We start from the raw sequence: 13,193 nt of genomic DNA on the forward strand, positions 1-13,193 counted from the left end.
TATATATTGTGTTGATAGTAACCTGTGAAATAAAAAGTTTATTGATACAATATAAAATGTATTTATATACATATGTAAATTTAAAAAATAAAAAATAATTATATAAACTCAATTGTATTAAATAATCATGTAAAAGAAAATAATGACTCATGAGAAAAAAGAAAAAAAAGGAAATTTTAATATTTTTCAATAAGAATTTTGTGTTTCAAACAAATTGTTGACTAAAATAAAATAAACAATGTGTTGATAATAACCCGTGAATTTAAAAATTATTTGATACAATATAAAATGTATTTAGATCCACATGCAAAATTTGAAATAATTTACTTAATTGTAAAATGAATAATAATTATATAAGTTTATTGTATTAAATAATTAAAAAAAAGTGAACTATGAAATGGAGAAAAAAAATTAATATTTAAAAATAAGAATTTTGTCTCTCAAATTAAAATAATAGTTAATTAAAATAAAATGGATATTGTGTTAATAGTGACACGTGATATAAAATAAAATTTTAATTTTATTAAAATTAAAATATATATTATTAATATTTTAATGATCATAAATAAATAGAGAAAAAAAATAAAATGAAAATGAGAAAGTGTAGAAAAAAGTAATGTGAGAGATTTAAAATTTTAATCAAGAGAGAGAATCGGTGGATGTAATATTTAATTGTGATTTAATTGATAAAAATTAAAAAATAAATGCTATATGTCAATTTTAAAGAGTTAGATATACATTAGATTGTTGAAATTAGACACATGACATGTTGTAATAGGAGATGAGAATTAAAAAGGAAAACATTATTTGATTACTTAAATTTTTTTCTTAGAATAAATAAGGCTAAATTAGCTCTAGAGTCCTTTAAGTTATTTAATTGTAACGATTTGGTCATTTATCTTATTTTTGCTACAAATAAGTCCTTTAAGTTACCAAACGTCTTCAGCGTGCTCTTCCTCGTAAATTCTATTCCAAAAAAGATGATGTGTCACTGACGTTGGTGAGGTGTCCGTTAACGTTGCTGACATGAAATTTGTGTCACTGACGTTGGTGAGGTGTCCGTTAACGTTGCTGACATGAAATTTTTGTATGCTGACATGAAATTTTTGTATTTAATCATTTTAAAGATTGCTGACGTGAATTTTTTTTATCTAATCATTTTAAAGATTTATTTCAAATCGTTAAAATTAAATTTTTGGGCCTTTAGCCCATGCATTGGCAAAGCTACCTTTTAAATCTTCTAGTTTGTTTAATCAATATATACAACAAACTTTTCTATACATAAAACGATGTGGGACTAAAAGAAATATATGGCCGTGGCAATTTGCTTCCTGCTTCCTTCTTCTTATCTTGCAGATCGTCATCATCATCAGGAATCAACAATTTCTCATCTTCCTTTTGTGAGACACAGTGACTATGGGACCCACTTGTTTGAAACAATTTCTCATATTCCTTTTGTGAAACACAATTTACTTCATTTATACAAACCTTGGTATCAGGCTCCAAACTAAAATCAACAGTAAAAGTAATTAAACTAGTACATTTTAGCATTCTTGGAACTCCAACACCCTTATCAACAAAAGGTCCCCTTTGACCATGTTCCATTTGCAGAGTTGTTTATGCTTTGTATCACTTTGTGCATAAGTTTTTGTTTAAAATCTATGTGCAAAAGTTAAATATTAAACTTTAATGTCAATCATAAAATTTAAATTTGAATTTGAAAGTTAAATATTAAACTGTTGTTGTTGCTGCTTCTTTGGTTTGGGTTTTGGTTACTACCATCATTTCCAATAACTGTAGTAGTAGCCATTGGAATCATATATCCGCTGTTTCCTTCATAGCCACCGTGATCTCCACCACCACCACCATAAACAACATAATTTGAACCAGAACTATTATCCATGGAAGCATAATCCATACTCATGATATTTTGCAAACCATAGAAATTGTGAGTATTACTGTTATTGCTATTTCCTAACTGTAGCTGTTGATGATGAATATGATCAGTAGTAGTATAAGTATTATGATCATCAGAATCTTGTTCTTGTATTAATGCTGTAAGTATTAATGTTGTAACTGCATGTTGTTGGTATTGTAATGGTGTTGTTGTTGGAAAGAAAGAGCATGCCAATTAGCTGCTGCATAATTATTCATGGAGGGGAAAAATCAATTTCCATTTAGTCCTACATCGTTTTGTGTATAGAAAAATTAGGTGTATATATTGATTAAGCAAACTAGATGATTAAAAAAGTTCTGGACTGGAATGAAGTAGCTTTGCAACGGATGGGCTAAAGGCCCAAAAGTTTCATTTTAACTATTTGAAATAAATCTTTAAAATAATTAAATAAAAATATTTCATGTCAGCAACTTTAAAATAATTAAATAAAAATAAATCTTTAAAATAATTAAATAAAAATATTTCATATCAGCAATCTTTAAAATAATTAAATAAAAATTCCATGTCAGCAGCGTTAGTGCCACTTCAGCAACGTTAACGGGTAGACTTCAGCAACGTTAGTGACACACGTTTGGTAACTTAAAAGACTTATTTGTAGCAAAAATAAGATAAATGACTAAATCGTTACAATTAAATAACTTAAAGGACCCTAGAGGTAATTTAGCCTATAAATAATTTAATGTGAAAGAGTAGAGTAGACGGTAGATAAATCAAATTATTATACTTTAATAAAAATAATCAAATATTTAGTGTAACTTTATTAATAATAATTATATATATATATATATATATATATATATATATATATATATATATATATATATATATATATATATATATATATATATATATATATATATATATTCCACTTTTTAAGAAATTGAGATTCAATATTCTTATATTCAAATTGACTACTTAATTTATTTGTGTATAAAATATTTTTAAACATTCTTTAAAATAAATATTTCTAAATATATAAACTACTTTATGTTTAAATCATTTTTTCTTTTTGAAAATCACTATTAAATTTAAAAATTAGTTAATTAAATATAAATGTTTCTTTTATGGTCCATTTGATGCTCAATATAATATAATAAAAAACCGAATAAAAATATGATAAAATATATATTAAATTTAATTATAAAATCATTCTTTAAAATATTTTTCAATAATTTTTATATTAATTATATAATGTCAATTTTTTAAAAATTAGTCATTTCTAAATATTAACAATTCGTTTAAATTAATACTCCTACATAAATTTATAAATATAAATAAAGATTATCCTCTCTTAGAATGTATCCTAGATAAATGTTTATACTCATTTAACTTGATAAAATGAGCTATTCTACCCACCTAAACTTTTAAATTTTTTGAATAAATAAAAAATTTAAAAAATTATTAACAAATTTATATAACTTTTATAAATATTTTCAATGACACTATAAAGTAATTTATTTCAATTTTATTAAAATAAGTAATTTTACTATATATATTATAAAAAAGAAAAAAATTATATTTAATTTTAAAATATTAAAATAAATATTACATTTTAGTTATCAATTATTGTTTAAATAATGAACATAATCTTGAAATTGAAATTTGGTTTTTTGTTTTTTGAACTTGAATATTGAAATTGAAATAGTAGAATTATTTAAGATTTTATATTTTTTTTAGTAGTATTTTTTAAATAAAATTAGAGTAAACAACAACAAAGCAAAAAAGTCAAAGGAACAGACACAAAGAAGAAAAGAACATAAAGAAGGTAAAGTGAACCTTCATTCCAATTTTCCCTATGTTTTTTTCCTCACACAAAAAACAACTCCACCACCATTCCAAGTTCCAATTTTTTCACCTTCATTCTTCTGCTGCTGCTACATCACCATCAATAATCAAACCCAAAGATTTCATTTTTCTTCAAATCATAAACACCCCATTATTTATTTTCTGAATCCACCATTGTTTTTCTTTCATCAAGATGGGAAATTCTTTTGGGTGTTCAGCTTCTGGCGAGAGATTGGTGTCTGCGGCGAGGGATGGTGATTTGGTTGAAGCAAAGATGCTTCTGGAATTCAATCCTGGTCTTGCTAAATACTCAACCTTTGGTGGTCTTAATTCACCTCTTCATTTTGCAGCTTCCAAGGGTCATAACGAGGTTTCACAATTCTACCCCTTTCATGTCTTAAAGTTTATGTTTTTTGTTTGAATTATTTTCATCAATCAATGTTTTGGTCTTTTGCTGTGTTTGTTAGATTGTGGCATTGTTGCTTGAGAAGGGAGCTGATGTGAATTCAAGAAATTATTGTGGGCAGGTATTGTTTTCATTTTTTTGTGGCTTGTTTGGTTTGAGTTTTACTGTTATAGTGTTTGATTTGACTAATTTGCATGATATGATCATAGTAACTGGGCTGCGGCTGTGTCACAATCTTTGATATTGTGAAGAATCGCGGTCAAATGCAAAAGATGCGGCCTCAATCGTGGTCGCGTTGCGGTGTCTGTAACATAATAAGGGATTTTTTTTATCACATTTCATTTTGGTCCACCTAACTAGTAGGGATTCTATAATCTATACCTAGGGCCGTAATTGAGGACGTGCAAGGCGGATTATCACACAGAGTTCAAAATTTGACACGTTTGAACTGTGGCTGAAAAGGGCCTCATAAAATAGTTGTCTTGTCATGGTTAAACCATGACAAAATAGGGTTTCTATTTGATTTGCCACACTTAAACCGTGATTAACTGTCTATACTATAGCTTGTGTGTGCATTATGATTCTTGACAGATGATGGATCTGGTTCTTGTTTAAAAGATGTCTGCATGATAATGTGAAGCTTTCAAAAGCTTTTTATTGATGTATCTTAGGTTCCGTTTCGTTACGTATATATGACGCATTGGTTAAGAATATGATTTTCTAAATAAGATTTTTAATTTTGGCTTACTTTGATCCTTGATTTATAGACAGCTTTGATGCAAGCTTGTAGACATGGTCATTGGGAAGTTGTACAGACCCTTATGCTCTACCGATGCAATGTGAGTATTGTCATCCATTTTCTCAAACTTTCAGTTATATGATGACATCTCTGATAAAATTGGAACGATACAAGTCGCAGGGTTGATAGTTGAAACCACGTGTTGTGCGGGAATTGTAATTTTGTGTTTAAGTATATTTTCATTTTGTGAATTATGCTTATCAAATCATGATTCAAATTTCAAATTGTGAATTAGATCACCTATCTTTCGAATCAAGTCCAAATTAGATACACACTGGAGATTCACATCAATTGCGTTCAGTTTTGTAACGAGTTGAGATACAACTTGCATGTGTATAAGATAACCCTGTCGAGACTAACTAGATTCAATAACAGGTTATGAAAGCAGATTATCTCAGTGGGAGGACAGCTCTTCACTTTGCAGCTGTCAGTGGGCATGTTAGATGCATTAGACTTGTTGTGGCTGACTTCGTTCCAAGTGCTCCTTATGAAACTCTACATGCTACTGTGGATGCTGACGTGGGTGATGGATCAAATACGAAAAGAAAAAACGAGCAAAGGTCTGTCATTCCTCTTCATTGTGTAACTCTCAAAAGAGTATAGTGAATTTCATTTCATCCCAGTGAATTCTCAATTGAAATTGCGGTTGCAGAGTACAATTTAGAACATTGCCGACTATACAATATAGTTTTAATTTCTGTATGTTATATTCTTGCTATTTATTTAATTCATTCCAGTGCAGTACGTTGTCCAAGTTTGTAAACAAGACGGCTGATGCTGGTATTACTGCACTTCACATGGCTGCATTGAACGGATATTTCGATTGCGTACAACTGCTACTTGATCTTAATGCAAATGTGTCAGCTGCAACATATCATTATGGAACGTCAATGGATTTAATAGGTAAATCTTTTGTTTAATATGATGGTAAAGTATGTGCTTGTTTTTCTCCCATCCTTCCTGAAAATTACCGATGCACATTGATATAGGGGCTGGAAGCACTCCATTGCATTATGCCGCTTGTGGTGGAAACTTAAAATGCTGCCAGGTAAGAATACCTCTAACGCTGACATGTGATATTCAATATGACATGTTCATAAGCTTCTGTTTTCAGCTTATTCCATAAGCTCTTCATGGAAACAGCTTATTGCTTATGTAAAAACATGGCATGGATCTGTTAATAGTGCTCTTATTTTTTCAGATCCTCCTTGCAAAAGGTGCAACTCGAATGGCTTTGAACTGCAACGGGTAAGATATTGTGAATGGAAATTTAAGTATGAAGTTTGCTTACTCTAAAACATAACTATACCGATTTGAATTTTCCCTCAGGTGGCTTCCACTTGATGTTGCTAGGATGTGGGGGCGTCATTGGCTTGAGCCGTTGTTGGCACCTAGTTCTGATACAGTAGTGTCATCGTTCCCTACTTCAAATTATTTATCATTGCCCCTCATGAGCGTGCTCAACATAGCCAGGTATTTTTAATGTCAATAAATCTGTATAAAGAAAATCTCAAAGGAAACGGACAGCTGTAGAAATAAAGTAGCAAAATGCTGGGAATTGTAACTAGGATAAAAGAAATGAGTTTTGGGAAGATGTGAGAAATAGATGTGTATCATGCTAGTCAAAATCGAGATCCAGCTTGTAGGATCATACAATTGTGTGATCTTTGTGAATTGTGATTATATCAGAGTCTGTACCCGTGCAGAATCGTTTTTTGGTCGAAACAGGTGGAGTGTGTGTTTGGTCTTACGAAGGCGAAACTTGATTTTAATTGAATTGATTTTAGTTAAAAGCAGAGTAGTCACTAGAGGCTAATGTGGCGCTATCCCACTATAGCGGAGCGGAGGCCGATCGCTATGGGAAGAGCCTTAGCGGTGCAAAACACTGTAGCGGCCGCTATAGGGTAAATAGCGGGATAGTGGAGCAGAGCGGTTCTCGGTCCGGAGTGGTTTCTGGCCCGCTATTCTTTCCCCCTCTAAAAAACTGAAATTACCCCCTTAAATTTACAATGTTTTAACTTTTAAGGGTAATTTTAGGTTTTTCAATCAAATTTTTAGTTGAGACTCAACCTTAACCTTTGTTCATAGTCGGTTATCCACTTCAAGAGTCATGTGTGACTGTGCTTTAATTTATGAATATTTTATGAGTTGAGTTATTTGTTTAAGTTTCCATCAAATATATGTTTATAATTATTATATGTAATTTTTTCAAAAAATGATCAAATAGAGTGGTCATTCCGCTATCCGCTATCCCGCTTTTGGGGTCAGCCGCTCTGCGCCTCTATCCGGGAATGACTACTTTGGTTAAAAGCGAGTTTATAGTGAAATGATTTTTGTTCAAATACATTCACGTGAAAGTGAGTTGAACGATTAATTTGAATGTAAAATTCACGTTTAGAGGCAAAAACTATTAATCTTACGTTAGAATCAATTTTAGAGACAAAATCAATTCTAATTAGGAACCGTCAAACTTACCAATATCAATTTTAAGTCTGTAGAAATGTAAAATTGTATTATATTGATTTTCTCTTTTAACTTCTCCCAATGCAAATGGAAGTAAGATTGATTTGAATTACTGCAGAGAATGTGGATTGCAACCACCAACAACCTCCTCTAATGAGATCGACTTCTGTGCTGTCTGCCTCGAGAAGCCATGTTCAGTAGCTGCAGAAGGTACTGTATTCTAACTTCTGAATATCAAAGTCGTTTGTCAAAGGCTTACACTTCATCTTTAAATTTGAGTTCGTCAAAGATGCGGCCGTGTTTAGTAATAACCGATCTCAACATTTTTCCATGCAGGATGTATGCACGAGCTTTGCGTAAGATGTGCACTCTATCTTTGCTCTACAACCAATGTTTCTTCTGAAATGCACGGCCCTCCTGGTTCTATCCCTTGCCCCCTTTGTCGACATGGAATTATCTCTTTCGTCAAGTTACCGAGTTTCCAACCGAAAGAAAACAAATTACACGTGTCACTCAGCATGTGTACTCCCTGCATGCAGCATCCACGTGACGTAGATCAAACCTCTCTCTCACATACTACACCGGAAATTCGAAGAAACCGGGTAGCTTCTGTTTCTTCCGAGATGCTTTGTCCTGTCACCTGTACACCGTTTCCATCCGTAGCAATTCCTCTATGTACCTGCAACGACGGTCCTTGTCCACCATTTGAACCCCGGGAAGATGAAACTCAAGACGAATCGCCTCGTCACTCACAATCTTCGACAACTGATCAAGATAAAATGGAAGGACCAAAACTGGTGAAAACTACGTGTTCGAATATGTTTTGGGGTAGAAGAAGTTGCAGCAGAGAGAATCAATGTAATTCAGAAATAAATGCTTGATTGATTGAATAGGCACATGTATGAGATTAGTATTAGTAAGAGGTTCTTTTGTATAATAATATGGTTGCAAGGTTACGTAGAACTGTCAAATTTATTGAATAATTTTGAACTTAAACTTAAGTCACAGTGAATGTGAATAGAAGATTCAACCATCTTTAGGAATTGTGCATTTGGTACCTTGGATTTTTCTGTGACCACCCAAGTCACACTTTTTGAAGACAATATAATTGAGCAATCATATATTTTGTCCTTCACTTCTATTTATATAATGATTATGAATATATATTTAAGGGATTGTTCTGTTTTGTAGCATCGACATCTCTGTAGGAATATGTGTCTCTGTCCGTGTCCGAAACTGACACTTGTGATTATGTTTAATTTATTATTTTTTAAATTATTGCTAGTGGCAGTGTTGGAACCGTGTTTCTGGTGTTTGTGCAACATACGTTGTTGTCGTGTTTCTGGTTTTTGTGTTTCATATAGAGAATACCAATCATAAAGTTGTGCTTGTGTTTGGTCCATAACTTCAATAAACTTACTAATAATACAAAACAGAAGTACATCAAGAATATGTGCCACTTTTAAAGACACACCTAACTCTAAGGTTCCTTGTACACTATCTCTAAGGTTCCTTTTACACTGTCGCAGTTGCAACTACAGACTATAGTTGCGGCTGCAATGCACTCGCAAAAACATCAAAATTTTCAAAAAAAAATCTCCCAACTAGATGGTGTAGCAGTTGTGATGACAGTTAGATTTAATAGGAGAAGTTTTTCTCACACTATTTCTATCCGTCTTCAAAGTTGCTTCACCGCGCATAAGCTTTGATGTTACAATCTACATAACAACCTCAAATGGATTGTCAATACCTTGCCTCCAAAGAAACAGACAAACAAAAATGAGAAGTGATAGAGATTTCAACAAAAATCTATCTTTATTCAAAATTAACAAGCTCTCATAAAAACCATAGGAAAACAAATCAAATTAAGCTATAACAAGTTTTATTCACTGCAGTTCACCCTCACTGCAGCGTTAGGAATTGATCATCATCTTCTTCTTGCTGCAGTTTCTCTTTGAGCATTGAAGTAAACTGCAGCAACAGGCAGGCCAAGACTATTCTCCTGAGAGAATCTCCTTGTGCTGAACTGGTCTCTAGAATTCGGAGCTCGCACTGTTTGTCTCCCTCTTTGCTTGAACAAGACGAAGACATATCTATGGATTCCTATTACAGGTTTCGGATTCTCATACTCAACAATCTCCTTTCCTGCATCAAAGTTAATAAAACAATCCTTCTTACAACTTATATGGATCAGATACATCAATTTTTGTCGACTAAAGTATCTCTTATAAAAAAGACCGTAGAAAATATTATAGAGAGTAAGGTTATTCTTAGAAAGAGACTAACCAAAAGAGACATCTGTGGTGCCTGGAATATCTGTAACCATCCTGAAAATTTGAGGACACCAAGTTTATTTTTAAAAGAAATTTGATGATACAAAAAAAAAAAAACAAAGAGATGAGAAAGAGAGAGTTTTGAATATACAAACCAGTGAAGATGTTCCCTTAAATATGGATCACTAGGACTAGGAGCATCTGGGTCTGTCATGATCTACAAGTTCATGTGTGTTACTATAAATATATAAAAACACATGGATATTTATGTCTCAGATTTTAACATCTACGATAATGTTTTAAAAATCAGACCAAACTTGTTTGTTCAAACAATGAACCATGACCCGAATGACTCATTCATCTGACCACACTTGGTTCAACCAGATTATTAGTATTATTTTATAAATATATTGTTATTTATTTATTATTCAATTTACTCTTAGTTAAATAGATTGAACCATGACTCGAAAATATGGTCATTTGAACTTTCAATTCAATTTTAAAAAAAACATACTAACAAAGATAATTAATTAAGTTTTTTTTTCTTTAGTCATCAGCAAAACGGACATGTTTTTCATATATGGAAGATATGTAATATATGATAAAAAAATCGAATGATTAAGTAACTTACCAAAGTATAAGCAGACCTCAAGTCATCACCACCAATCTCAACCCTAGGTTTGTTGATAACAATAGAAGGCATGAACTCATGACCTTGCAACTTGCTTGGTTAAATATGTCACATTCATTTTCACACTTGGATTAAAAATGTCAACAACTTCTCCTATCACTCCTCCCACAGTAAGTGGTTCTAATTGCCTAGACATTATAATCAATCTCAATGAGTTACAAATGTAAGAAAAATATGCTCTAATATATTTGGGAAGTGAGGTTTTGAAGTAATTTATAGGCACCATAACATAATGAACTTGGCTTGGTTTTTAGAAGAATAAAGAAAGATTCCATGAATGTTTTGGCTATTTTGAGAAAAGGTGTCTATTTAAAGTATCAAATTTGTATTATTCAAAATTGTTAAGGGGAACATGTTGGATACTATATTGTATATAGAATGCTTGATGTTTATAACGGATCAATTTTCATGTCACATTTTAATGGAAGAATCGTTAGCTTGTCTTTGTCTTATTGGATAGGTGAGAATGAAGAATTTTGCCTTACTATTAAATAATATATCTTTTACAAATGAGAATTCAACTTTATGATAAGGTGCTAAATTTCATGCACATGATTTATCACATCAATGAAAAAGAAAATCATGTGTCAAAGTTGTCCTAAATTTCGTGCTCCTCTTCTCCAATTTTTATGTTGCTTTATTTAATTTGTTTCTAGTTGAATCTTGTTATCAAAACCAGCTCATTTTCATAATTTTTTCTTTTTTATAGTTTTCTCAGATATTAATTTGCCATCTTGTATGAGTCTAAGATCTTTCCTAGATTTCGTGCTATTTTCCCCATAATTTGTTTAAGAGTTTCTTATTATTAAGATTTTTGAGTTGTTGTGTATGTTTATAAGTACCCTTGTCCTTTAAACTAGCTTCCAAAGTTAAGATTTAAAGTACGTATTTAATATTGGGAAGCATCAATGATCTTAACAATCAGAACCATCAAAATATAATTTTAGTTCAACCTTAAACCACACATTATTTACTCTATTTCTCAAAGATTTTTCTGAGAGTTCCACTAAATACTTGAGCTTTTATCATATGATCAGCTTAAAACTTTCCTACACTAAACTTTTACATAAGTTCAACATGAGACCTTTATAATAATTTCACTCTCTCAACACTAAAATAATTTTAAGTGTTAAATTTTTTTAGATGAGTGTGATTAAGAGAAAAGAGTGATATTTCATATTTTTTGTGTTGTATCAAAAGGAACACAAGTCCTTTTTATATAGGAAAAGATTTGGATAAGATGGAAAGGATTTTGAGATTTGGATAAGATGGAAAGGATTTTGGGTTGGAGTCGTTCCCTAATCGATTGGCTACCGAGGCTAATCAAACATGACCTATCTTTTTAAGAAATAAAGTGCCAGCCTCGGAGCCTACTTGATTAAGAGGCTTCTTAATTTATTATAGGAAAAGTTCGCTCATTAATCGATTAGACAAATGCTCTAATCGATTAGAGAGCGAATTTTCGCTTCCTAATTGATTAAATATACTTCTTAATTGGTTAGTCTTGAGCTTAAATCATTTTAAAGAATATTTTCAAAGCATATGAAGTTTTTAGAAAAGGATTTAAATGCGTGTGTGTATACTTTTTACTTTGAAAGCTACTCACACTTATTACAAACTAACATCCTAATCCTAAACACATAAAAATGACTAAGGTATTGGATCACATGCGATCTTGCATAAACTTAACTTTATTAGATATTATTCTTAACATTTGATTTTCTTTGTACCAGATATCAAAACATTCTCGCTTTTATATTTTCTTCAATTCTTTTTCTTCCTTGAAAATATTAATGAAAATTTTGCTTTATTCTCTGTCATTATAAAAACCACAATTACCTGCACAACATCTAGAATTATAGTTTCCTTTGATTTTAGGAGAATATTATAGGGAAACATGGTCTCCCATAATTGATCATCATAGATAGCTTAAATTCAATTCATAAGTCAAAGGTTCCAAATTTTTTGTATCAACCTTAACATTAAGTTGAATTTTTTCTTAATGGAACATCCACAAACAACCATGCAGGACAAATCAACCAACAAGATCATCCTCAACATATTAAGGAATCAATTTTACTAGAAAAAATGAGAATGGACACAAAATCTCATTAGAGTAAGTACCTTGGAAATATCACACCACACCACAAACATCACATGGAAAAAAATCTAAAACAAGTGATGTGATGGTACAAATAGAATTTTACTTCGACATCAATCCAATCATGCATGAGAAAATGCTCCACATCGAACCTAAACATGAAAACATATCTTGACCTACTTGTTGAAGTCATGGAACTAGCACACATATATAATTGCATAAACTACAAAAATGAGGTTTGCATATAGTTTTATGACAAAATTTAAACCTTGAAATGTCAAGGAAAAATATATAGTCTTATGAAATCACACTGGACAATGGGATTATTAAATGGAAGTAATACAGAATCTTTTTATGGGTAAGAAGCATTATCATATAATAGATACAGTTGTAATATTGGAGTAATTTCCATAACGAGCGATGCTATACTATTAGTAGAAAGAAGAGAAAAAACTTTTTAGTACATTATTGAGTTATATACCATATAGATATATAAAACATATTCTCATTGTCTTCACTCACCACTTCTACAAAATATAAATAAATACTTTGGAGAAAGGAAAGAAAAAGAAGAGTAGAATAAACACAATGATACAGGAAGTTAAATTCATTACCACTACTACTAGTAATTTATTATATTGTCCTTTCAACTTTCCTAGTCATAATTTTGTATCACACTCTAGTTACCAAATTAAAAGTAAAAAGTGCATCACACTTC

The 13,193-nt window shown here is 31.2% G+C and overlaps 1 protein-coding gene and 1 pseudogene across 1 annotated transcript; one reads left to right on the forward strand and one right to left on the reverse strand.

Moving 5' to 3' along the window:
• Window positions 1-3,681: 3,681 nt before the first annotated feature.
• On the forward strand, window positions 3,682-8,551 carry LOC131630342 (E3 ubiquitin-protein ligase XBAT33-like). The gene is made up of 10 exons (XM_058901131.1): window positions 3,682-4,112; window positions 4,210-4,269; window positions 4,916-4,987; window positions 5,323-5,507; window positions 5,690-5,850; window positions 5,937-5,995; window positions 6,149-6,195; window positions 6,277-6,420; window positions 7,529-7,620; window positions 7,747-8,551. Exons 1-10 carry the CDS (start codon window positions 3,936-3,938, stop codon window positions 8,289-8,291), a joined length of 1,542 nt encoding a protein of 513 aa, XP_058757114.1. The 5' UTR covers window positions 3,682-3,935; the 3' UTR covers window positions 8,292-8,551.
• Window positions 8,552-8,816: 265 nt separating this feature from the next.
• On the reverse strand, window positions 8,817-10,619 carry LOC131630344 (CEN-like protein 1; annotated as a pseudogene).
• Window positions 10,620-13,193: the final 2,574 nt, after the last annotated feature.

This window comes from Vicia villosa, unplaced genomic scaffold, assembly GCF_029867415.1.
Source record: "Vicia villosa cultivar HV-30 ecotype Madison, WI unplaced genomic scaffold, Vvil1.0 ctg.000673F_1_1, whole genome shotgun sequence".
Taxonomy (NCBI): Eukaryota; Viridiplantae; Streptophyta; class Magnoliopsida; order Fabales; family Fabaceae; genus Vicia; species Vicia villosa.